The sequence below is a fragment of the Canis aureus genome, chromosome 27 (assembly GCF_053574225.1).
Source record: "Canis aureus isolate CA01 chromosome 27, VMU_Caureus_v.1.0, whole genome shotgun sequence".
Lineage (NCBI taxonomy): Eukaryota > Metazoa > Chordata > Mammalia > Carnivora > Canidae > Canis > Canis aureus.
The window spans coordinates 11141241-11165293 of record NC_135637.1 but is presented as its reverse complement, the minus strand read 5'-3'; the positions used below and the strand labels follow the sequence as shown (position 1 = coordinate 11165293).

General features: G+C 48.7%; 1 protein-coding gene and 1 long non-coding RNA gene across 2 annotated transcripts; one reads left to right on the top strand and one right to left on the bottom strand.

Annotated features, from left to right (window-relative positions):
* Window positions 1-1566: 1566 nt before the first annotated feature.
* On the bottom strand, window positions 1567-6339 carry LOC144299816 (uncharacterized). Its single transcript, XR_013366491.1, has 3 exons — window positions 6034-6339; window positions 2071-2187; window positions 1567-1774 (listed from the first exon to the last, which is right to left on the bottom strand). It is a non-coding gene; the product is annotated as an uncharacterized LOC144299816 (long non-coding RNA).
* Window positions 6340-6443: 104 nt separating this feature from the next.
* On the top strand, window positions 6444-21858 carry LOC144299815 (calcium release-activated calcium channel protein 1). Its single transcript, XM_077875540.1, has 2 exons — window positions 6444-7030; window positions 20753-21858. The coding sequence occupies exons 1-2, from the start codon at window positions 6731-6733 to the stop codon at window positions 21362-21364; spliced, it is 912 nt and encodes a 303-aa protein (XP_077731666.1). The 5' UTR covers window positions 6444-6730; the 3' UTR covers window positions 21365-21858.
* Window positions 21859-24053: the final 2195 nt, after the last annotated feature.

Genomic DNA, 24053 nt, shown 5'->3' with positions numbered 1-24053 from the left:
TCATGACAGACAGAGAGAGAGGGAGAGAGAGGCAGAGACACAGGCAGAGGGAGAAGCAGGCTCCATGCAGGAAGCCTGACGTGGGACGCGATCCCGGGTCTCCAGGATCACACTCCGGGCTGAAGGCGGCACCAAACCGCTGGGCCACCAGGGCTGCCCTGGAGTCCATATATCTTAATTTTGAATTTTTTTTTTTAAAGATTTTATTTATTTATTCATGAGAGACATAGAGAGACAGAGAGAGGGGCAGAGACACAGGCAGAGGGAGAAGCAGGCTCCACGCAGGGAGCCCAACGCGGGATTCGATCCCGGGTCTCCAGGATCACACCCCGGGCCAAAGGCAGGGGCCAAACCGCTGCGCCACCCAGGGATCCCTCTTAATTTTGAATTGTGCAACCTGTCCCTTGACAGTTACCGCACTTTGTTTTCAGCTTTCTACACCCAGTTCTTGGATTCTGAGAGCCTTCTGGATCACTTACTAAATAAAGTGCCTTCCAGATGTCTTGTGGAGGGACGCTGAGTGGCTCAGCGGCTGAGCATCTGCCTTCAGCTCAGGTCATGATCCTGGGGTCCTGGGATCGAGTTCCGCATCGGGCTCCCCTTGGGGAGCCTGCTTCTTCCTCCGCCTGTGTCTCTGCCTCTCTCTGTGTCTCTCATGAATAAATAAATAAAATCTTTAAAAAAAAAAACAACAAAACAGATGTTCTTGTGGTGTTGGCATCAGGGCTGGGCAGTAGAGGGATTTCACACATTCTATGTGGAACATAGTGGGAATCAGGCAGGCCTATACCAGCTCCAACTCCATACAAGGAAAACTTTTGAACTGTTAAAAATAACCAGTACAGGGATGCCTGGGTGGCTGAGCGGTTGAGCATCTGCCTTCAGCTCAGGGCGTGATCCCTGAGTCCCAGGATTGAGTCCCACATCAGGCTCCCTGCATAGAGCCTGCTTCTTCCTCTGCCTATGTCTCTGCCTCTCTGTGTCTCTCATGAGTAAATAAATCTTAAAATAAAATAATAAAATAAAATAAAATAAAATAAAATAAAATAAAATAAAATAAAATAAAATAACCAGTACAGAAATGCATGGTTTCTGGAAAGAGTGAGCTTCCCATTATCAGGTATACAAGCACTGTTCTGTAGAGGCTTGAGCTCAAGAAATGGTGGCTGTTTTTTTTTTTTTTTTTAATTTATTTATTTATTCATTCAGAGAGAGCGAGAGAGAGGCAGAGACACAGGCAGAGGGAGAAGCAGGCTCCATGCAGGGAGCCCGATGTGGGACTCGATCCCAGGTCGACAGGATCACACCCCGGACTGCAGGCGGCGCCAAACCACTGCGCCACCGGGGCTGCCCGGCTGTTTTTATTATTATCAATTTAGGGTGGGTTTTTTTATTTTTGGTAATTTCTACACCCATTGTGGGGCTCAAACTCATGAACGCTAGATTGAGAGACATCCTCTTTTGAGCCAGCCAGGTGTCCCTAATCTAGGGGTCTTAAACCTTAGAGCGGAGGGGGAGGTGTAGATGAGAGAAGGAAATAAACAGAAGCAAGCGACCATGATGGGCTCCAATACAGTACTCTCTTTTTATTTTTTAAGATTTTATTCATTTATTCATGAGAGACATAAAGAGAGAGGCAGAGACATAGGCAGAGAGGGAAGCAGGCTCCCCACGGGGAACCCAGGAACCCGATGGGGGACTCATCCCAGAATTCCGCTGAGCTGAAGGCAGATGCTCAACCGCTGAGCCATCCAGGCGTCCCAATAAATAAAATCTTAAAAAAAAAAAAAAAAAAAGGAAGTGATTAAGTGTCCATTTTCAGGGTGTATGATATTTGTAATATCTCCATTTTTGCTAAGAGGATTGGGGGTTCAGACAGGTTAAGTAAGTTGCCCAAGGTCACAGTCCAACTGCGTGCCCAAGGGAACATTGGTAAACCAATTGTAAAAGATTAAAAGTACTTAAATACAAAGGCTCATCTAGTTCAGTGATTCTCAAAATTTGCCTGAAGAACTTACTAGAACTAAACTGCTTGGATGGGTTTTAGTAACTTGCATTTGAACAAAATACCTCCAGAGATGCAGGGGCAGTATGACTTTGGTGGTGGTTAAATCCCAGGTTCTGGAAACTCACCAGCTGGGTTTAATGTACTGTAGTACTACTTATTGGTTTTCTGCACGTTTCCATCTGTAAAATGGTGATATTAATACCATGGGTTGTAAAAAATTCCAGAGTTAAATATAATATATTCAATATAATAGAATAATAAATAATGAAATAACTTAATAAACTTAATATATACTATGTGGGCACCTACCTGGCTGGCTCAGTCAGTGGAGCATGTGACTCTTGATCTAGGGTTTATGGGTTTGAGCCGCATGTTGGACATAGAGGTCACATGAAAATTTAAAAAAAATTTTCGGGCAGCTCCGGTGGCGCAGCGGTTTAGCGTCGCCTGCAGCCTGGGGTGTGATCCTGGAGACCCGGAATCAAGTCCCACATCGGGCTCCCTGCATGGAGCCTGCTTCTCCCTCTGCCTGTCTCTCTCTCTCTCTCTCTCTCTCTCTGAATAAATAAATAAAATCTTTAAAAAATAAAAAATAAAATTTTTTTTCTTTGAGAGAGAGAGAAAGCACTGGGAGGGGCATCTAGTGTGAATGAAGCCCAATACGGGGGCTGGATCTCAGGGCCCTGAGAGAGTGAACTGAGCCCAAACCAGAAGTCGGTCACTTAACCGACTAAGCCACCCAGACACCCCAAAAATAAAATCTTTTTTTTTTAAAGATTTTATTTATTTATTCATAAGAGACACAGAGAGAGAGGCAGAGACACAGGCAGAGGGAGAAGCAGGCTCCATGCAGGGAGCCCGACGTGGGACTCGATCCACGGACTCCAGGATCACGCCCTGGGCCGAAGGCAGGCGCTAAACTGCTAAGCCACCCAGGGATCCCTAAATCTTTTAAAAAACAAATAAAAAAATTAAAAATATGTGTAAAGAGTATATAACTATATTTTAATAACACATTAATTATATTTAATATTATATATCACATTATATATGTTACATTTGTATATTACGTACTTATCATAAATATATAAATTATTTAATAACAAAGGGCTTAACATAGTACCTGTCATTGGTAAGTAAGACTTAAATGTTAACTTTTTTTCATCCTATGTTATGTGGAGCTTGAATCTCCAAAGGCAGCTCAGGGCATCTTTGGTCAGCCCTAGGCTGTACCCATTAGCCACAGTGATGGCGCAGCTTGCAGCAATCCTTTCAGTTGGATCTCTATCTGCTCATTCACAAAGTTGACTGAAAAATTGTTTGCCCTTTTTGGGCATAAACCCCCAAAGGTTGAGAACACACCTCCCTGGCCACTAGGGGGAGCCGTACATGGTGTTTGGAGCTGGGGTTCCAAACCTGCTTCTCCACTGGTTAGTGGGGGATGAAGCTGGTGTATCTCAGGTCCCAGCTGGTTCTACCATGGGTATGGAAAAGTTACCACGGGCCCTTCTGGGCTCTAGGACCTAGGGCCGGAAGCAGGGATGCCCAGATGCCTCCCCTCCAAGTCTGGACAGTATTTTAATTTTTTCTGCTCTGTGCATATGGTAGGATTCAAACCCCAGAGAATTAGAAGGAGAGGGGGAGGAGCATGACAGGAGTTGGAGAAAGGAAAATTGGCTTCATTCCAGCCCCAAAGCCCCCTGCTGAGCTGCCTTTCCCAGATCCCATTGTTCCTTCTAAATCTGCAAATCTCTCCTAGCAGCTTCTAGCCTCTTCCCCTTTCAGGCCTGGGGTACCCCAGGCCCCATCAGCCTCCAAATGTTGCGTGTACCCAGTTCTGTCTGAGCAGGGATTCCTTAGACCCAAGTACCTTTCATTATCTTATTCATTGAACATGCTTCTATTGGGAGTTTCGGGTGTGCCTAACCCTGCGAGAGTCCCTGAGGAGTGCTAGAGGAGTGATTTAAAATGACACAAACTGGGCAGCCCGGGTGGCTCAGCAGTTTAGTGCCCGCTTTCAGCCCAGGGCCTGATCCTGGAGACCCGGGATCGAGTCCCACGTTCGGCTCCTTGCATGGAGCCTGCTTCTCCCTTCTGCCTGTGTCTCTGCTTCTCTCTCTGTCCCTCATGAGTAAATAAATAAAATCTTTAAAAATAAATAAATAAATAAACATAAAATGACACAAACTGCTGTCTGGGTGCTCATCAGGCTGGGGGTGGGCACACGGACAAACAGGTCAACACATACATTAAGTAGGTGATTTCAGATAGTAATTAGAACTATAAAAAATAAAACAGGGTGAGGTGATAGAACGTGAAATGGGGGATACTTTAGACAGAAAGGGACGGTCTCTCTTTGGTGGTGGTGTGTGAACACAGACGGTAAGTAGGTAAGTAGAAGAACAAAGAAAGGCCATCAAAGAAACACGCCCAGTGAGGGGGAGGCTTCAAATTCCAACTTTCCTAGTATTCCTGAAAACTCTCAGAAAGGCCTCTGAGGGGCAGCCCTGGTGGCACAGCAGTTTAGCGCTGCCTGCAGCCCGGGGTTTGATCCTGGGGACCCTGGATCGAGTCCCATGTCAGGCTCCCTGCATGGAGCCTGCTTCTCCCTCTGCCTGTGCCTCTGCCTCTCTCTCTCTGTCTCTATGAATAAATAAATAAAATCTTTTAAAAAAAGAAAAGAAAAGAAAGGCCTCTGAGGAATCCCAGAAACTGGGGAGGAATGAGTGGGGGCTTTCAGGTTTATCCCAAAATGTGGGTGAGTGGCAGGACGCTCTCTAGTGGTGACAAGAGTTAAATTTCACCATCACTGACCTGGAATGCCTCATGCTTGTGATTTGACTGGGCTAATTACGAGTTTCATTCATTCCTCTCTCCCACACTTGTTCATTCAACAGATACTTACTAAAGCGCCAAGTGCTATTGTAGATACTGCAGGTAGAGTTGTGAAACCAACAGTAAATGTCCCTGCCCTTCTGGAGCTCACATCCTAAGGGATAGTCCTAAGCCTAGAATACCACCTCACCTCTGCCCTCCACTATTCCCCAGCTAAACTGCCATCCTAATGCTCCATTAGCCAGATTTGCTGCTTCAGGATCTCTGCACTTGCTGTGCCCTTTCCTTGGAAAGCAAGCTCTTGGCTCTTTGCATCCCTGGGTTCAGGTCTCATCTCAAATGTGACCAAGTCACAAAACTGTAAACTTCTTTTCGTATTACCTATTGTCCCCACTAAAATATAAGAGTCCATGAAGGTTCCTCTCGGATCCCTCAGCTTCACACTTAATAAACGCTCAGTAAACGCTTGCTGAGTGGGTTTGAACATTCATTCATTTAAAAAATATTTATTGGGACACCTAGATGGCTCAGTTGTTGAGTGTCTGCCTTCGGCTCAGGGCATGATCCCCTGTCCAGGGATCAAGTCCTGCATCAGGCTCCCTATAGGGAGTCTGCTTCCTCTGCCTGCGTCTCTGCCTCTCTGTCTCTCGTATATAAATAAAATCTTTAAAAATCTTTATTTATTTTTAAATAAAAATAAAAAATACCTAGCAGGTGTCAGCCTGCATATTACACAGCAGACACCGGTGAACCATTATGTGAACAAATTGAACAAAGCAGATGAAAAAATCCCTGCCCAGAGCATTCTAAAATTAAAATTACAACCCCCACGGGGCGCCTTGGTGGCCCAGTCGGTTTCGCATCTGACTCTCGGTTTCCATAGGGTGAACTCAGGGTCGTGTGATGGAGGCCCCTGCCCGCCTGCAGGCTCATCATGTAGAGTCCACTTGGGGACTCGCTCCCTCTGCCCCTCCCCTCTGCGCGCGCCTGCGCTCTCGCCCTAATAAACTGTACTAACTGTAAAGATTTGCAATATTAGTGCAAATCTGCACTATCCACCGCGTTTACCGTGCTTTGTTTTTTCCATACATTTATCACGTCGACTGTTATAATATCCTCCCTGGTGTTTATGCGTCTCCCCTCCGGAACGTAAGCTCCACCGAGGCAGGGGATTTGTCCATCTTACTCACCACGCCTCCCTCAGCGCTCAGAACAGTGTTGGCACCAAGTAGTTGCTCAGTAAGAACAGACTGAACGAACTCCAGACCTCAGCCTGCCTCCCGCCTGCTTCCCCCCCGCCACGGGGCAGAGCCTCAGCCACGTGGTTCCAAGGGGAATGGGCCTTAGGAGGCGGCGAGAGGTGACCTCAGGCGGCCCGACCCAGGAGTCCGAGCTCCGGGCGAAGGGCCATCGGAGCAGCTGAGCGGATGGGAGGCCCCGCGGAGCGCTCGGAGCCTCGCCAGAGACGGGGGGCGGGGCCGTCGGAGGGCGCGCGCCACGTGACCCGCTCCTGCCCCGCCCACCTCCCCGGGGCGGGGTCTCCGGGACGGGCCGGGGCGCATGCTAATCACCCCGAGGCTGCGGCCAATCGCGGCGCGCGCCGAGGGCCCGGGCCATGGATCTCGGACGCTGGCTTGCGCGCAAGCTCGCGTCCGGGCGGCCCCAGGCTTCTTGCAAGCGGCGCGGCGGGCCTGCGAGGTGGGGCTGCAGCAGCTCCCTCGACCTCCTCCTCGTCCTCGGCGGCCCGCCGAGTCAGGCCCGGCCCGCGCGGGGGGCAGGCGGCTGCTGCCTCAGGCGGAGGCGGAGGCGGAGGCGGGGGTGCGGCGGAGGGCAGGGGCCGCGCCTTCGCAGGAGCCCCAGCCGGCCCGCGCCTTTGCACCGTGCTCCATGCATCCGGAGCCCGCCCCGCCCCCGAACAGCAACAGCCCCGAGCTTCCCCTCGGCGGAGGCAGCACCACCAGCGGCAGCCGCCGGAGCCGCCGCCGCAGCGGGGACGGGGAGCCCCCGGGGTCGCCGCCCCCGCCAGCCGCCGTCACCTACCCGGACTGGATCGGCCAGACTTACTCCGAGGTGATGAGCCTCAACGAGCACTCGATGCAGGCGCTGTCCTGGCGCAAGCTCTACTTGAGCCGCGCCAAGCTCAAAGCCTCCAGCCGGACCTCTGCTCTGCTCTCCGGCTTCGCCATGGTGAGCTCGGGCCGCCCTGCCCTGCCCCCCCCCCCCCCGTCCTGGCCGCTCACTCCCGCAGCCCCGACGGGGCCCACCGGGGGGGGGTTCGAGGAAGATCGGGGAGAAAGGTGTCCTGGATGCTGGAGGGTCCAGAGGTACTGGACCTGAGGAGAGGCGGGCGACAAGTGACATCGGTGTGGGAGATTGGATGTCGGACACATGTCCAGGGGTGGGGGCTCAGGTGCCTCCAGATGGGCGAGTTTGATGCAGCAAGTGGGGAGAAAGCAGAATCTGTGAAGTAGGTCTGTATGAAGACAATCCCACATGTGTTCAGGGGCAAAGGAAGGACGTAAGGGGTCTGAGCTCCGTGGGAGCAGGTGTCAGGAAGTGGGGAGGAGTCGGACCCCTGCGCTTTCTTGTGACCCCACACTTGAGGCCAGAAAATATTAGCCTCCTCCTTCTTTCAACTAGTAGAGGGGATTTCCTGACACGCTTTCTCCCACTGCATTTTCCGAGAGCTCGAGCCTAGGGTTTTGACAACTACTCTCCACCCTCAGTTTCTTCTCCAGAAACTTGCCATTGAGTCATTGGATGTGGGGGAGGAGGGTGGGACGTGTTCCCCTTGAATGGGCTTTCAAGTGATTTGGGTGGAGGGTCAGGCTAGTTTCCTCTTCCTCCGCCCAGCTGAGCTGGAGTGAGGGGTGGGGTAGGTGAGGCCGCAGGTTGGGCTGAGAAGTGATCCTAAGGGCGCCTTCAGGCCCGGAGTCTTCCCCATCAGGGCCTGCAGAACAATTTACAATGACCACTGCGTGACATCAGCCTGTGTGAGTGGGGTCTGCCCTCCTCTCCCAAGGTTTCTAGCCCGAAGCACTCCTGCCACCTCAGTGAGTGAGCTAAGCCCTGGCCTTGAGGGAGGGAGTGGCTGCACCCTTGTGTTTTCTTGGGAGTGTGTCTGGTACTCTCCCTGTGTTCTACAAACAAGTGGGCCGACGGATGGAGCCTGAACTTTTAGAAGCCCTGAGCAGGCCCAGCGTACACTGGGCCTCAGTGAAAAAGCCAGGTGATTGAGGGTGAGGAACAGCTCCGCTCGCTCTGCCACGTGCTGCCAGTGAGACCTCAGGCACATTTCTCTCTGGATTTTTTTTTTTTTCTCTCTGGATTTGGATTTCTGAGAGGGGATGAGAGAATCTGCGTGTTTGTGTAAGGGAGTGGCACACTAGTTTTTAGTTTAGATCATATGATGGATTTCTAATCTGTCCCAAATCCTTAGAGACTAGTCTCTGCCTTTGCCTAAAGAATCTCTAAGACTAGCCGACATTTATCATTTACCTGTACTAGGCATTGTTGAGGCTCCCTGAACTTCCACACTAACTCCTCAGCTGCCCTTTGAGATGGTTATGTCACAGGACTTTCCCATGGCCATACAGCTAGTCTGCTAGAGCGGGATCCTGAGTCTTCTGGCATCCAGAACCGTCTTGGGCACTTACGCCTTTTGTGGCGTATAGAGTTTTTTTTTTTTTTTTTTAGATTTTATTTATTTACTCATGAGAGACACACACACACACAGAGGCAGAGACACAGGCAGAGGGAGAAGCAGGCCCCATGCAGGGAGCCTGACATGGGACTTGATCCCGGTCTCCAGGATCACACCCTGGGCCAAAGGCAGGAGCCAAACCGCTGCGCCACCCAGGGATCCCCCGATGTAGGATTTGATCCATGGGTCTCCAGGATCATGCCCTGGGCCGAAGGCAGGCGCCAAACCATTGAGCCACCCAGGGATCCCATGTTCTGATCATTGTCCAGCCAGGTGAGGTGTTCAGACCCAGTCTCCCAGGAAATGAGAAATAGAGCAGGAAAGTTTCTTTTTTTTTTTTTTTAATTTATTTATTTATTCATGAGAGACACAGAGAGAGAGAGGCAGAGACATAGGCAGAGGGAGAAGCAGGCTCATGCAGGGAACCCGACGTGGGACTCGATCCTGGGTCCCCAGGGTCATGCTCCAGGCTGAAGGCGGCGCTAAACTGCTGGGCCACCCAGGGATCCCCAGGAAAGTTTCTTTTAAGCAAAATAAAATGTTACAGTTGGGAGGACAGGGAATGACACCATTAGCTTTTAGAGCTGTGATCTGTGTTTAAGATGGTAGCGCACCTGTTCCCCTTTTTCTTGGGGTCATAAATGCATGGCTCTTCAGGCTCCTTCCCACTCCAGGAGAAGTGAGGATCTGCTGGGTGGTGCTTTCTTGCCCTCTGGCATCCTGTTTGTCCTTGAGAAGATAGCTTCCTAATCAAATGGCACCTTTTCTGTTAAAAACAGTGCAGGAAGTCAGGAGGCAGGGGCAGCCAGTGGCATTGGGTGGGCTTCAGCTCACCCAGAATGTATCTTGGGGGCCTTTATTTTCCCTGGTCAGGGTGAAGAAGGCTTCCTGGCTCTGCAGATGAATTCCCCAAAGTTCTGGCAGGGAGGGGCTGAACCCCATCACAGCATCCATTCTGGGGACGCAGTTATAAGAGGGGTAACTGTTTGCTGTGAGTCTATAAATCTATGGGAGAAATGGAGTGGGGGTGGACAGACAGACCCAAGAGGCAGGCAAGTCTGCCTGTGCCCCCCAACCCCACTTACAACCCCAGCCTTGTAAGTGAGCCTCTGAGAGGATGGGGTGCCACACAGCCCAGCACCATGGAAACAGAGTGAGCAAGTTTCCTGGACTACTCTCCCTTGGCCTGTGAGTCAGCACAACCAACTTCCTGCCCCCAGAGGGCTTCCTTCCTAGAGACCTGGAAAACCAGAGGCACTGATGTGACCTCTGATCTCCGAGGGTAGGAGAGTTGGCAAAGCTGCCAGCATCACCTGTTCAGCAAATGAGATTGAAGGAGGGTCTCCCAAGAGCCTGGAGGGGATTGAGAGACTCGCCCGTCATAGGTGAAAAGGCCTGGCCAGGTGCCCTGGTGTGGTGGGGAGATAAGGCTGTGGGATCTCAGACAAGCTATATTCTCTGGAGCCAGTTTTTTCATGTGGACAAGGGGGTATACATATCCTGCTGTGCCATGGATTGTATGAGGATTCATTATGAGTCCCAATTGAGCCCACAAAAGGTTTAGAAATTTTCAGGATTTTTTTTTTTTTTTGAGATTTTATTTATTTATTCATGAGAGACACAGAGAAAGAGAGGCAAAGACACAGGCAGAGGGAGAAGCAGGCTCCATGCAGGGAGCCTGATGCGGGACTCGATCCCGGGACTTTTTTTTTTTTTTTTAAAGATTTTATTTATTCATTCATGAGAGACACAGAGAGAGAGGCAGAGAGAGAAGCAAGCTTCATACAGGAAGCCCGATGTGGGATTCGATCCTGGAACCCCAGGATTACACCTTGGGCCGAAGGGAGATGCTCAACCACTAGTCACCCAGGTGTCCCAGAAATTTTCAGGATCTGATTGTAGACATCTTAGGTAGACCCTCTGTATTCTGCACACAAGAGTCCCGCTCCTGACAGCATTTCTAGAAACAATAGGCTTTTGCTGGGCTCAGCATCCAGACTTCAAAACCAGGGTCCCTGGATGTAGCACATGATCAGCATCCTGCAGGTGCTGCTTGAGCTGAGGGTACCCTCATGGGCCATGACTCAGGGCATCTGTGCCTCAGTTTATCTCTGTGAGGGGCAGCCTGACCTTACATCCTGCAGGACTATGGTAAGCAGACTGGCAGTCTTGGTTTGCTGGGGAGGGCAGGCTGTAATGTTAGCCTAAGCAGAAGATAATTGGGAATGTCAGCCTGCTGCCGTAAACAAAATGCTTTCCACAACCTGGGATCAATTATTTTTGGATTATCTGCCTCCTCAAGTTCTCTGCCCGCCAGAACCCTTTTGTTCCTAGGTTCCAGAGCGGGTTCAGAAGTTGCTTGGAATTTCTATGAAAATTAGTTGGAGGGAAGAGCTGAAATCATAAGACATTGAGCCTCTGGGATATGTTCAGAATTCAGGGGGCATGGAGATGGGTGAGAAATTACTATTATTATTCACAGTGCTAATTACTAATAGTAATTACTGCTTTTGTTGATTGAGCTTTTGTAATAGGCTGGACATTGTGCTAAGTATTTTACTCGTACCATCTCTTGGGATCTTCACACAACCTGGAAGGATAAGTGCTTGTCCCTGGTGAATAACTTGCCCAAGTTTACTTGGCTGGTAAGCTGCAAAGCCCTGTGACCCTGGTGTAGCCCCATTGTGGAAGAGGACTTAGAGTGGTAGGAGGACAGTGCTGGGAGGTGCCAGTATGACAGAGCAAAGTAAGAACAAGGACTTGAACCAGACAACTTGGGTTCCAGTTCTGGCTCCACCCCTTACAACCATGAGATCCTGGAAAAAATTTTTAATGTCTCTGGGCCTGTTATAGTAGTACCTACCTCATAGGGTTGGTGTGAGCATTCATTGAATTAGTATTTGCAAAGCACTTAGAATGTACCTGGCCCAGGTTTTGGGGAATCTCCCTCACCCTTGTTCTCATGGGACTGCTTTAAAAGGGTTAACTTAGGGCAGCCCGGGTGGCTCAGTGGTTAGCGCTGCCTACAGCCCAGGGCCTGATCCTGGAGACCCAGGATCGAGTCCCACGTGAGGCTCCCTGCATGGAGCCTGCTTCTCCCCCTGCCTGTGTCTCTGCCTCTCTCTCTCTCTCTCTCTCTCTCTCTCCTCTCTGTGTATTCTCATGAATAAATAAATAAAATCTTAAAAAAAAAATTAAAAATAAAAGGGTTAACTTAGGGACGCCTGGGTGGCTCAGCAGTTTAGCCCCACCTTCAGCCCAGGGTATGACCCTAGAGACCCGGGATGGAGCCCCACATTGGGCTCCCTGCATGGAGCCTGCTTCTCCCTCTGCCTGTGTCTCTGCACCTCTTTCTCTCTGTGTCTCTCATGAATAAATAAATAAAATCTTTAAAAAAAAAATGGTGAATCTAGTCAGGGAAGATGTTACAGGACCTTGGCCGGCTGTTTAAGAAGTATAAACTCTTTATGTAGGCAATAGGGAGCCATGCAAGATTTTGGAGGGAGTTACATGATGAATTCTAGAATAATCTTCATGATGTTACTATTTACTAACTTCCAGGTAGGAGACTAGACCCATTTCTTTCCTTCTAATTTAGTCCTCAGATCAACTCTTAAAGGTACATACATAGATAAACTAGGGCTTGGGGCGCCTGGGTGGCTCTGTTGGTTAAGCATCGGGCTTCAGCTCAGGTCATGATCTCAAGGTCCTAGGATTGAGCTCAGCAAAAGTCTGCTTCTCCCTCTGCCCCTTCCTTGCTTGTGCTCTCTCTGTATCTCTCTCAAGTAAATAAAATATTTTAAAACAAAACCAAAAAAACCCCTAAGGCTCATAAGAACATAGAGATTAAGATATCCAGCTAGTAGAATTCAAGGCCTGGTCTGACTTGGATCCATTTCTACTTAACTGCTCTTTGGCTGCTGTGAGCTGGTTGATAGCTGGGCCTTTGAATCCTTCCAGATGTGCAGTTCTGCACTCTGGGCTGTTTATAAATGGAAATTTGTCGAATGCCCCAAGGGGAGGGCACTCTTTGCCTAGCTGAGGAGCCTTTTGTGAAATTTCACAAGTGCCTGTCATGCATTTCTGGAATTTTCACTGGGAACCATGTTGAGTTCTGCTGGTTGTTGGGTTCAGGGCTGGTGAAGGAGAACTCTAGGATTTCTCAAGGTGGCATGATGGTAATCAGTGTTTGGGGTTAAGGTAGGGTCCCTTGGAGAAGTAAAATCCAGGTTTAAGCAAGAGGCAGCAGGTTTCTCTCTAACAGGACTTCTGGATAGCCTTTCATAAATCTTATTTTATTTTATTTTTAAGTAATCTTTACACCCAACTTGGGGCTTGAACCCACAATCCTAACCTCAAAAGTCATACATTCCACTGATGGAGCCAGCCAGGCACCCCTTGGGTAGCCTTTACTATTACTCCCCGAAGGGATGTCACAGACTAGTAGGACCACAGACTCCTTTCTTCAGAGGAGAATCTTGTGGGACTGTGATTTGACAGCCAGCCCACTTTGGTTTTTGAGCATTGGTCTGTTCAGAAATCAGCCAGCTTTTTCTTTAAAGGGCCAGATAGTAAATATTTTCAGCTTTATAGGGTACACAGTCTTGGTGGTAAACTACTCAATTCTGCCATTTAGGCTCAAAAACAGCCACAGAGGATGGGGAAATGAATAGATTTGGGTGTATACCAGTAAAACTTTATTTACAAAAATTAAGCACCTACCCCTCAAAAAAATGTTAGTGATACCTGAAGTGTCTGTATCCTTATAAATGAGATCTGTTTTAATACAATGTGTATATTATAAATGCATAAAAAGACAAAATTAAAAAGTTGAAAGGAGGAGCTAAATAATAAATGAATATCATTGGAAGTTCTTTTTTTTTTTTTTTTTTTAAACTTTTATTTATTTATGATAGGCACACAGTGAGAGAGAGAGAGGCAGAGACACAGGCAGAGGGAGAAGCAGGCTCCATGCACCGGGAGCCCTACGTGGGATTCGATCCCAGGTCTCCAGGACCGTGCCCTGGGCCAAAGGCAGGCGCCAAACCGCTGCGCCACCCAGGGATCCCTCATTGGAAGTTCTAATATGATCTTCCCGACGGATCACCGAGGATTGTCCATCAGATATGTCAGAGAAACATGGAGCTGAAATACCTGAAGATTGGGTCTTACATTCATTTATTTCTTCTTTTTCTTTTTTTTTTTTAAGATTTTATTTATTTATTCATGAGAGACACAGAGAGAGAGAGAGAGAGAGAGAGAGGCAGAGACACAGGCAGAGGGAGAAGCAGACCCCATACAGGGAGCCCCATGTGGGACTCGATCCCGGGACTCCAGGATTACGCCCTGGGCCAAAGGCAGGTGCCAAACCGCTGAGCCACCCAGGGATTCCCCCTCATTTATTTCTTCAACAATATTTTACTAGAGGGATAAACCCTAGTGTTGGATGCTGGAGAAACCGTGGGGAGTAAGAGTAGAGTGGAGGAAACAAGTCGTGTAATTATGACTTTAGGACATGTTTGGTAAGTGATGTTGGGGAAGCATGTATGGAAGGATACATATTACAGTCTTATTTCCCTAAATGTTTGGTGCCTGCCATCCTCCCTGGGGTGGGGATTTTGCTGTCCTACTTCCTGTACGCTCCCCAGCAGAGTCTCAAGATCCTCCAGGCACATAGTAAGCTCTCAATACATATTTCCACCAATGGGTCAATGATCCCATCCTCACCTGGGAGGCCACAGAGCAGGGGTGACTTGGGAGGTAAAACCTGGGGAAGTTGGAATTAGATGTACAGAAAGCCTAGGCCTGTCCTCCCCGGAACCTGCAGGTTCAGACTATTTGGCTTATGACATAAGTTTAGTGAATTGCAACCAGCATTTTTTTTTTTTTAAATGAAATAAGAATGGAACAAAATAGTAGTGTGCACTGGTTGTTGTAAGGATAGGGTATATCAGCGTCCTTTAAGGGGAAGTATTGTTTGGGGAAACTTCTGTTTCTGCCGTAAATATGTGTCTATTTATAGAAACATTTGGAGTACTGGACTATAGTGGTCAAAAGAGTTTGTAAACTACTAGACTAGGCCTCGATCCTGTCTTAATAGATGGTTTGCAATTGAGGTAGGACTGGCAGGCCCAGACAGCTCTGGTTGACCCTGAGTGACTGTGCTTGGCAGCCCTTGTGTTCCAGGCTGCAGCCTAAAAGAGTGACCAGTGAACCCTAGGCTTGGAAAAGGACAGTTGGATTTCCCAACTGTGGATGCTGGGATCAGGCCAGGCATAGGAGGGCTGCCTTGGAAGGGCCTAGAAGTCCAGGTGCCAGGTGGTGGGGGTCTCCATGGAGCTCAGCAGGAGTGAGGAGAGGTGGTTGGCATTTGGGCGGAGCAGGCAAATGCCTGGCAAAACCAAGCAGGCACCACTCCTTGCAGAGTCATGTGGTCCTCTTCTTGGCTCATGCTTGAAATTTGGCATCCCAGTGGCTCCTGTGCGGGATTCATGGACCAGTGTGCGGTGGAGCTGGCATTCTTCCTTCCTTCCTATCCCTCTAGGCCCCATGTGGCCAGGTTCAAGCAGGCCCTTGGCTGGCTGGAGCTGTTTATTTTGGGTTAACGGGCCCAGCACTCTGGCTATATTTACCTTGTGAAGCTGCTTGCAATCTGATATGATCTGATCTCTCTGGGACTCAGCTGGGGCCCTGGGTGTCGCCTGCCAGCTTTAGCAAGGCCCCCTTGAATTCATTGTCCCAGTCTGTGGGGAGATTTCCCCAAGAGGGAAGCATTCTGGAAGAAACAGTGGCTTATATTCCTGGGAAGAATGCTTTTCATCAGGATCCAAGATGTGTGCCATCTATTCCTTTTCCACAATATACCTTTCTGCAGCCCCATGGCACTGAACTTGGTTCCCAGTGTGGGAAAGGTACATACAGCCAGCCTGTATGGTCAAAGTCCCAGCAATTGTAGGGGCTGGTGAGGGTGATGGGGTTTCTTCCAGAGCTTGGCAGCAGGGTCTTTCCTCTTCCTTGGAGTGGCCAGCCTCTCCCCACCTCAAAACCTCAGGGAAGGCTGGCTAGTTCTGGTGTCTCCAGGCCGGGTATGTCCTGGTAGATGTGATTTCTGGTCCTAGATCCTCTGAGTGTGACAAATGATACAGAAAGGGTGGTCTCTGTCCTGCCAAGGTAGCCATCTGGCCCAGTGTGATTTGGAACACACTTTCTCCTTATGGCCTAGGTTTGGAGCTGGGGCAGACGAGGCCCAGAGTGGGGATCCGACTTCCTCACCTACCCTGGAGGGCAGAACCGTGGCTCACGGGGCCTGTTCTCTCCAGCCTGAGCTGACAGTGTCCCCGAGCTATTCCTTTTCTTTTTATATATTTTATTTATTTAAGCAATTTGTACAGTGTGAGCCTCAAACTCAGGACACCAAGAGCTACATTTTCTGAGCCAGGCAGATGCCCTGGGCTATTTCTCTTCTGCTTCAAGATCCCTGCTTTTTCTTTCTTTTTTCTTTTCTTTTCTTTTCTTTTCTTTTCTTTTCTTTTCTTTTCTTTTCTTTCTTTTTTCTTTTTTCTTCTTTCTTTCTTTCTTTCTTTCTTTCTTTCTTTCTTTCTCCCTTCCTTCCTTCCTTTCTTTTCTTTCCTTTCCTTTTCTTTTCTTTTCTTTTCTTCCTTCTTTTCTTTTTTCTTTTTTCTTCTTTCTTTCTTTCTTTCTTTCTTTCTTTCTTTCTTTCTTTCTTTCTTTCTCTTTCTTTTCTGTTTTATTTATTCATTTGAAAGAGAGAGAGAGAATGGATGAGCAAGAAAGGGAGAGGGAGAAGGAGACTTCCCCACTGAGCAGGGAGCAGGGAGAGGGAGCATGATCCAGGATCATGACCTGAGCTGAAGGTAGATGCTTCACTGACCAAGCTGCCCAGGTTCCCCCCTGCTTTTCTTTTTCTTTTTTTACAGATGTATTTATTCATGAGAGACAGAGAAAGTCAGAGACATAGGCAGAGGGAGGAGAAGCAGGCTCCATGCAAGGAGCCCGATGTGGGACTGGATCCCGGACCCTGGGATCACGCCCTGAGCTGAAGGCAGACTCTCAACAGCTGAGCCACCCAGGCATCCCTGCTTTTTTTTTTTTTTTTTTTTTAACTAAAATTAATTTCTTTCCCTCCCTTCCTTCCTTCCTTCCTCCCTTCCTTCCTTCCCTCCCTCCCTCCCTTTTGTTTATTTAACAGAGAGCGAGTGCACTAGCAGGGAGAGTGGCAGAGAACCAGGCTCCCCCTGAGCAGAGAACCCTACATGGGGCTTGATCCCAGGACCCTGGGATCATTACTTAAGCTGAAGGCAGACACTTAATCATCTGAGCCACCCAGGCATCCCCTTTTTAACTAAAATTTCTTGAGCACCTCCTGTGGTCTGGCCAGGTGTCAAATGCTTATATATCAGGACCTCATCTCTTATCTCCTCAGCGACCATCTTAGTCCATCTGGGCTGTTGTAACAAAATAGCAGACTGTGTGACTTATAAACAACAGATGTTTATTTCCTCACATTTCTGGAGGCTAAAAGTCCAAGATTAAGGGGCTGGCTTCCTAATTCACAGCTGCCATCTACTCACTGTGCCCTCCCATCCCAGGAGGGTCAAGGCGTTCTTCTGGGCTCTCTTATTTGTTTGTTTATTTATTAAGATTTTATTTATTTATTCATGAGAGACACAGAGAGAGAAAGGCAGAGACATAGGCAGAGAGAGAAGCAGGCTCCATGCAAGGAGCCCAGTGTGGGACTCCATCCCAGGACTCCAGGATCACAACCACCTGAGCCAAAGGCAGACGCTTAACTACTGAGCCACTCAGGCATCCCTGGGCTCTCTTTTTTAAAGGCACTAATCTGGGCACCTGGGTGGCTCAGCGGTTGAGCAGCTACCTTTGGCTCAGGTCATGATCCCGGGGTTCTGGGATCCAGCCCTGCATCAGGTGCCTTGCAGGGAGCCTGCCTCTCCCTCTGCTTATGTCTCTGCCTCTCTCTGTGTCTCATAAATAAGTAAATAAAATCTTAAAAAAAAATAAAGGCACTAATAAAGGGGGGCACCAGGGTGACTAAGTCGAGTAAGCATCTGCCTTCGGCTTAGGTCATGATCTGAGCATCTTGGCATTGAGTTCTGCATCGGGCTCCCTGCTCAGCGGAGAATGTGCTTCTCTCCCTCTCCATCTGCTGCTCCCCCTACTTGTACGCGCGCTCTATCTCTCAAATAAAAAAAAATTTTTTTTAAGGCACTAATCCTCATGTCCTAATCACCTCCCAAAGGTCCCACCTCCTAGCACCATCACCTTTGGGGGTGAATTTAGAAGGAGTATAACATAGTAGCACTCATGTGAGAACAGAGCTCCTATTCCCTCTGCACACAGGCTTTAGCGCCAAGTGGACTTGAGTTCAGAGCTTCCACTTAGCAGTACTTCTAACCCCTGGGGCACCTGACCTCAACTCTCTGAGGCTGTTTCCTCATTTGTAAAAGAATAATAATGGGGCTCAGTCAGTTAAGCAGTTAAGCTGATGCCTTCATCTCTGGTCCTGATCTTAGCTCATTGAACGCTTATAACAACGAGTGGGCTCCTGTTGTATAAATGTAGCACAGAGAAGTTGAAATACTTGTCCAAGGTCACCCATGAGCTTTGTAAGTGGAGGAACCCATTCATTCTTAATGGCTGTATAGAGCAGACCATAGTTACCTGTGCACATACCCCAGTAGTCTGCTCAAGGCCTGATGTACCTAATGGGTCTGGACATTTCCAGTGACTGAATAAATAGCCAGTGGCCCTGGGCAGCAGGCTTTCCTGATTGTCCCTTCTCTGGTTTCATGTTCCGGGGCAGCAAGCCAAAACAGGAAGGGGAAGTGCTGGGGGTGGGGAGGTGGTGGCAGGAGGCCCGCAGTGGTGGAGGGTGTCCCCCAGGCAGGCCTGGTGACAGAGACCAGAGGGCCTTGGGATGTGTCCCTTAACTCCTTATGCCCTGGTGGCCTGCCCTCACCCGTGTGTACTAGGAAGTCTCAGGATTGGCTTTAGGCCACCAGTGATCTTAAAAAAAGTTGAAATCCTGCTGGGACTTCCCCAGATTTATATGAGTTTGAAACATTTTGTAAACTCCTGGGCTGAACAGTTCATAAGGTCACCAGTTGTGGCAAGTGTAGGGCAAAAGTCTGTGAATCTCGTTGAAATTGTCTGAAAAGTCTGAAAAGTGAATTATATATAAATCTAGATTTTCTAAGGAGGGTATCTGTTATTTTCACCAGATTGTCAAAGGTACAGGCTCCAAATCAGCTTTGGCCTGTGACCTACATCTCATCATGCCCCCTCCTTTTATAGATAAGAGGGGAGGTTTGGTTTTTTTTTTAATAAAGATTTAATTTATTTATTCATGAGAGACAGAGGCAGAGACACAGCAGAGGAACAACCAAGCTCCCCACAAGGAGCCCGATGCAGGACTCAGTCTCGATCCCGAGACCCCAGGATCACGCCCTGAGCCGAAGGCAGACACTCAACCGATGAGCCACCCAGGCATCCCAAGAGGGGAGGGTTTTGACCAAGATCAGACAAGGAAGCAGGGGGTGGTTCTGGAATCAGGACTCAGACCCCCTAATTTGGCCTTGCCGTTCTGTCATCCAGAGTATACCTCTCCATCAGAAGAGTAAAAACCCCAAAGAATTACATATAGAGATAGTAGGTTTGGGGATGAGGAACTGAGAAATAATAATAAAGCTCATTTTTATTGAGTGTTTACTCTGTGCTAGGCACCAAATATTTTACATGGATCTAAGTATCTTAAAAGCAACTTAGTCCTCATAATTGTCCTCTGATCATGTACCTTTATTTCCATTTTACAGATAAGGAAACTGAGGCCCAGAAAGTTGAAGGAGCTTGCCAGAGTCATATAGCTGAATAAAGTGCAGAGCAGTCAAGGTTCAAAGCCAGGCAGCATGGGTCTAGAGCCCATGCTCCCAACCACTGCTCCACACTGCCTTTCCAGGCCAAAGGAAGGGTACAGAGAGGTACAAGAAATGAAGGCAAACATGGCCAGGCATTCAGGCAGGAGGAGAGCTAGTGGGAAAACAGAGTCCACCCCTTCCCCAGGGTAGGCTGATATGACCTTAGTGGGTACATCTCAGCATTGGACCTGCCCCTCTCTGAGCCTGGTACATACATAGCAAGCACTTTAGGAAGGATCACTATCCTTAATGGCATTGCCATTGGTGCTTGCTGCCCTTGTCCCTCTAGCCTGGGCAGGCAGACCCTGGCAGTGAGCCCACTGCCCCCTGTTCCAGCCCATGTCTGATGAGCTAGGTCCTTCACATGGGGATGATTTGCAAGGCCTAGGTGAGAAGCAGCCAGTGGCAGGCAGGTCCAGAACATGCCCCTGGTGACCCTGGGTCCACGGGTCTCCAGGAACTGGGAAGCAATTAGTGCGTCAGCTGTGGGGCCTGGAGCAGGGGCTAGGGGAGGAGATGGCTCCAGAGCTTGCCAGCCACACTGCAGCAGCACCAGGTTCTGTCTTCTAGGAAGCTTCTGCATTCCTTGTTGGTTGGTGCGCTGTGTTCTCAGAAAGGGCCTGGGCCTGACGTGGGTGGGCCGTTGTCCCTCTACCCCACCCTCTCCTTGGCCCTGGAGCAGGATTTGAGGGAGAAGCCTGTGCTTGGGAACAGATGTGGGGCCAACAGAGAGTGGTTAGTGGTTGCCCCTTTTTTTTTTTTTTTTATAATAAAACTGTATCATAGTAAAATGTACATCAAACTTAACCATCTTAACTGTTTGTGGTGGTTGGTTTTTAATACCTGGCTGGATGGTAGGAGCAGTGGTTACTATTTGGGAAATGTTTAGCATGTACCAGCGATTCTCATTTGTTAAAATCATCCTATGAACTATGATATCTCGGGTTTGCAAATAAAGAAGTGGAGGCTCAGAGAGGTTCAGTGACTTTCCCATGATGGCTAGCAGGTAGCAGAATGGGGATTCAAATCCAGGCAGCCTGGAATCCAAACCCACTATCCTCACTAGTACTTTCTCAACCCTAAGTGAGTGGATCCTATTCATCCCCATTATATAGATAAGGAAACTGCGGCTCAGAGAGGCCAGGTGACTTGTGCAGGGTCCACAAGCTTGGCGGGAGGGAAGCCAGGATTTGAGTGTGGCTCTGTGGGCCGTTAGGGTCCTGGCACTCAGCCCGCCTCTTCCCTTTCCCCTAGGTGGCGATGGTGGAGGTACAGCTGGATGCCGACCACGACTACCCGCCAGGGCTGCTGATCGCCTTCAGCGCCTGCACTACAGTGTTAGTGGCCGTACACCTGTTTGCGCTCATGATCAGCACCTGCATCCTGCCCAACATCGAGGCGGTGAGCAACGTGCATAACCTCAACTCAGTCAAGGAGTCGCCCCATGAACGCATGCACCGCCACATCGAGCTAGCCTGGGCCTTCTCCACTGTCATTGGCACACTCCTCTTTCTGGCTGAGGTAGTGCTGCTCTGCTGGGTCAAGTTTTTGCCCCTCAAGAAGCAGCCAGGGCAGCCCCGGCCCACCAGCAAGCCCCCAGCTGGCAGCGCTGTTGCCAGCGTCAACGGCAGCAGCACTGGCGGCATCACCCCCGGCCAGGCTGCTGCCATTGCCTCCACCACCATCATGGTCCCCTTCGGCCTGGTCTTTATCGTCTTTGCCGTCCACTTCTACCGCTCACTGGTCAGCCATAAAACGGACCGGCAGTTCCAGGAGCTCAACGAGCTGGCCGAGTTTGCTCGCCTGCAGGACCAGCTGGACCACAGAGGGGATCACCCCCTGACGCCCAGCAGTCACTATGCATAAGCCCTTCTGGGCTTGCACACTTCAGATCTTTGGCCTTATGCTGCTCCCCACAACCTCCTGCTCCAGCCATAGGGACAGCCAGCTCAGGGGACTGGGCTTTTGTCAGGGGGCAGAGAGTGAAGGGAAGAGGCTTTTTTTTTTTTTTTTTTTAAAGAGAAAGGACTGCACTTTGAAACTTTCCGCTGAGAGAGTAAGCACTTCCTGTTCTTCCAGCTTCGGGTTCACCTCCCTTAGGAGGCCACTGTGGGAGCCAGAGGGGGGCCAAGCGCTCCCTTTGTCTCTCTCCATCCTGAGTGCCAGTGCCACTTGGATGCTTCTTGTCTTTTCTGTCTTGGCCACCTTCCCCGTTCAGTGTCTCGTGTGTGTGTGTGTGTGTGTGTGTGTGTGTGTGTGTACACACATAAATATACTCATAATGGATACTTCTTGTGTTTGTATTTGTTGGGTCTGGACCACCTGGTATTAATTTCTCCTGGTACCCCAATCAGGTGAGCCTCTAAGCACAAAAAAAAAATTCTTGACATTTTTGAAAAATTTCAAACCTGCAGAGAAGTTGCATGAATAGTGACTGAAATATAGTCCGTTCTTGTTACTCGACAGCAGTTGTGTCCTATGAATTAGTGGATGTTGAACCATTGTTCCTGTGTGGTTAAGTTCCGACGAGCCTCAGGTCACCATATTTTGTTAGCTGTTCAGTAGGTGACCTTGTGTTATGTGTTTGTTTTTGTTTTTTTATTTTTAAGTAATCTCTACACACAGCACTCAGACAAAAAATCACCAAGATCAAGTGGTGTGTTTCACCAACTGAGCCAGCCAGGCACCCCATGTGTGTTTCTGTTTAAAGACACCTTATTTAATTTAATTGTTGATTTGTGAACAATGAACTCACTCATGGCTCACTGCATGATAACTTGTACCTAAATGAAGCTTTTCCCAAAGGTATTTCTTTGTAAGACATATCATGGCTGCCTTTTTTTTTAAAGTAATCTCTACACCCAGTGTGAGGCTCGAACTCACAACCCTGAGATCAAGAGTGGCACGCTCCACTGCCTTCTTTTTAAATAGCAAAATCACCAGGGCACCTGGCCAGCTCAGTCAGTGGAGCGTGCCACTCTTGATCTCAAGAGTGATGAGTTCAAGCCCCATGTTTGGGCATGGAGCCTCCCGTAAAAAAAAAAAAATTAAAATTAAAATTAAAAAATAAAAAACAGCAAAACCAACAGAAAGCACCAAATGTGAAAAATGTGGCCTAAATCGACTGTGAAAAGGACACTTGTTTAAGAAGACTGAGACAGAATGGTGCTTGTTTGACCTCAGCAAGCAGGAGATTCACAGATAACTGAAGCTGTGAATGAGGAGAAAAAGCGATATTTTTCTCTGTGAGGTCCCATGCATTGGTTGCCAATACCATCCTTCATGCCTAAGTACTTCCTCCTAAAGCCAAGGACATTCTCCTATCTAACCTCAATTCAAGTGATTGGATTCAGGGAATTTGACATTGATGCAGTACTATTTAATAGGACATTTGTGTTCAGTTCTCCACAAGTCCTGAGCATGTCCTTTCTGGCCATGATTTTTCCCTTCAGGGTCATGTATTGCATTCAGTTGTCACGTCTCTTTAGTTGCTTTGAATATGGAGCAGCCTTTTTTGTCCTTTGTAACATGGACATTTCTGGAGTCCAGGCCTATGGTTTTTGTAGAATGCCACCTCAGTCTCATTTCCCCGATAATTTCCCGTTATTATTATAATCAAGATGTGTATCTTGGCAGGAATATTTGTCTCTTTTGCAGATGGCAAAAATTGACACCCAAAGAGGTTAAGTAATTGGCTAGACTTCAAGCCTAGAAAGTCTGGCTCAGACCCTAGGCTGTCACAAAAATCTTACATACTGATTCTGTCTTTGCTTAAGAAATTGGGAGATCCAGCGGCAGCAGCACTGGTCCCACCCCCACCCCCACCACCCCCTTTTTTTTTTTTTTTTTTTTGAGATTTTATGTATTTATTCATGAGAGACAGAAAGAGAAAGAGAGAGAGGCAGAGACATCCCAGGATCACAGACCTGAGCCAAAGGCAGACGCATCCCTGGTCCCACCTCACAGAGTAACAGTGAGAAGGAAGAGGGTTGCAGCGCCCTCTTTCCCAGATATGATTGCCACAGTCCCCACCATTCCCTTGTCTCACACCAGGCCAGCTTTGTTTATGTTACTTGCCTGGCCCCCCATGGTCCCAGAAACCCAATACAGAACATGGTTTTATAAAAACAAAGTCCTTTGATCCAAGTGGAGGTAGGTTGGGGGGCGGGGGAGTGTGGCCTTAAGTTCTTGTTTTGTGCAAACTCAAATGTGCTAATAGCTTTGTGGGCTAAGTGGGGCAGAGGATCCTCTTTTTTCCTTTTTTTTTTTTTTTTTTTAAAGATTTTATTTATTTATGATAGTCACACAGAGAGAGAGAGGCAGAGACATAGGCAGAGGGAGAAGCAGGCTCCATGCACCGGGAGCCTGACGTGGGATTCGATCCCAGGTCTCCAGGATCACGCCCTGGGCCAAAGGCAGGCGCTAAACCGCTGCGCCACCCAGGGATCCCTCCTCTTTTTTCCTATTGTAGCTTTTTGCTTCTGTCATGCATCATATGCACCAGGACCCACCCACCCCCCCACCCCCAGTCCCAGGACAGCCTTCCTGACTGGGA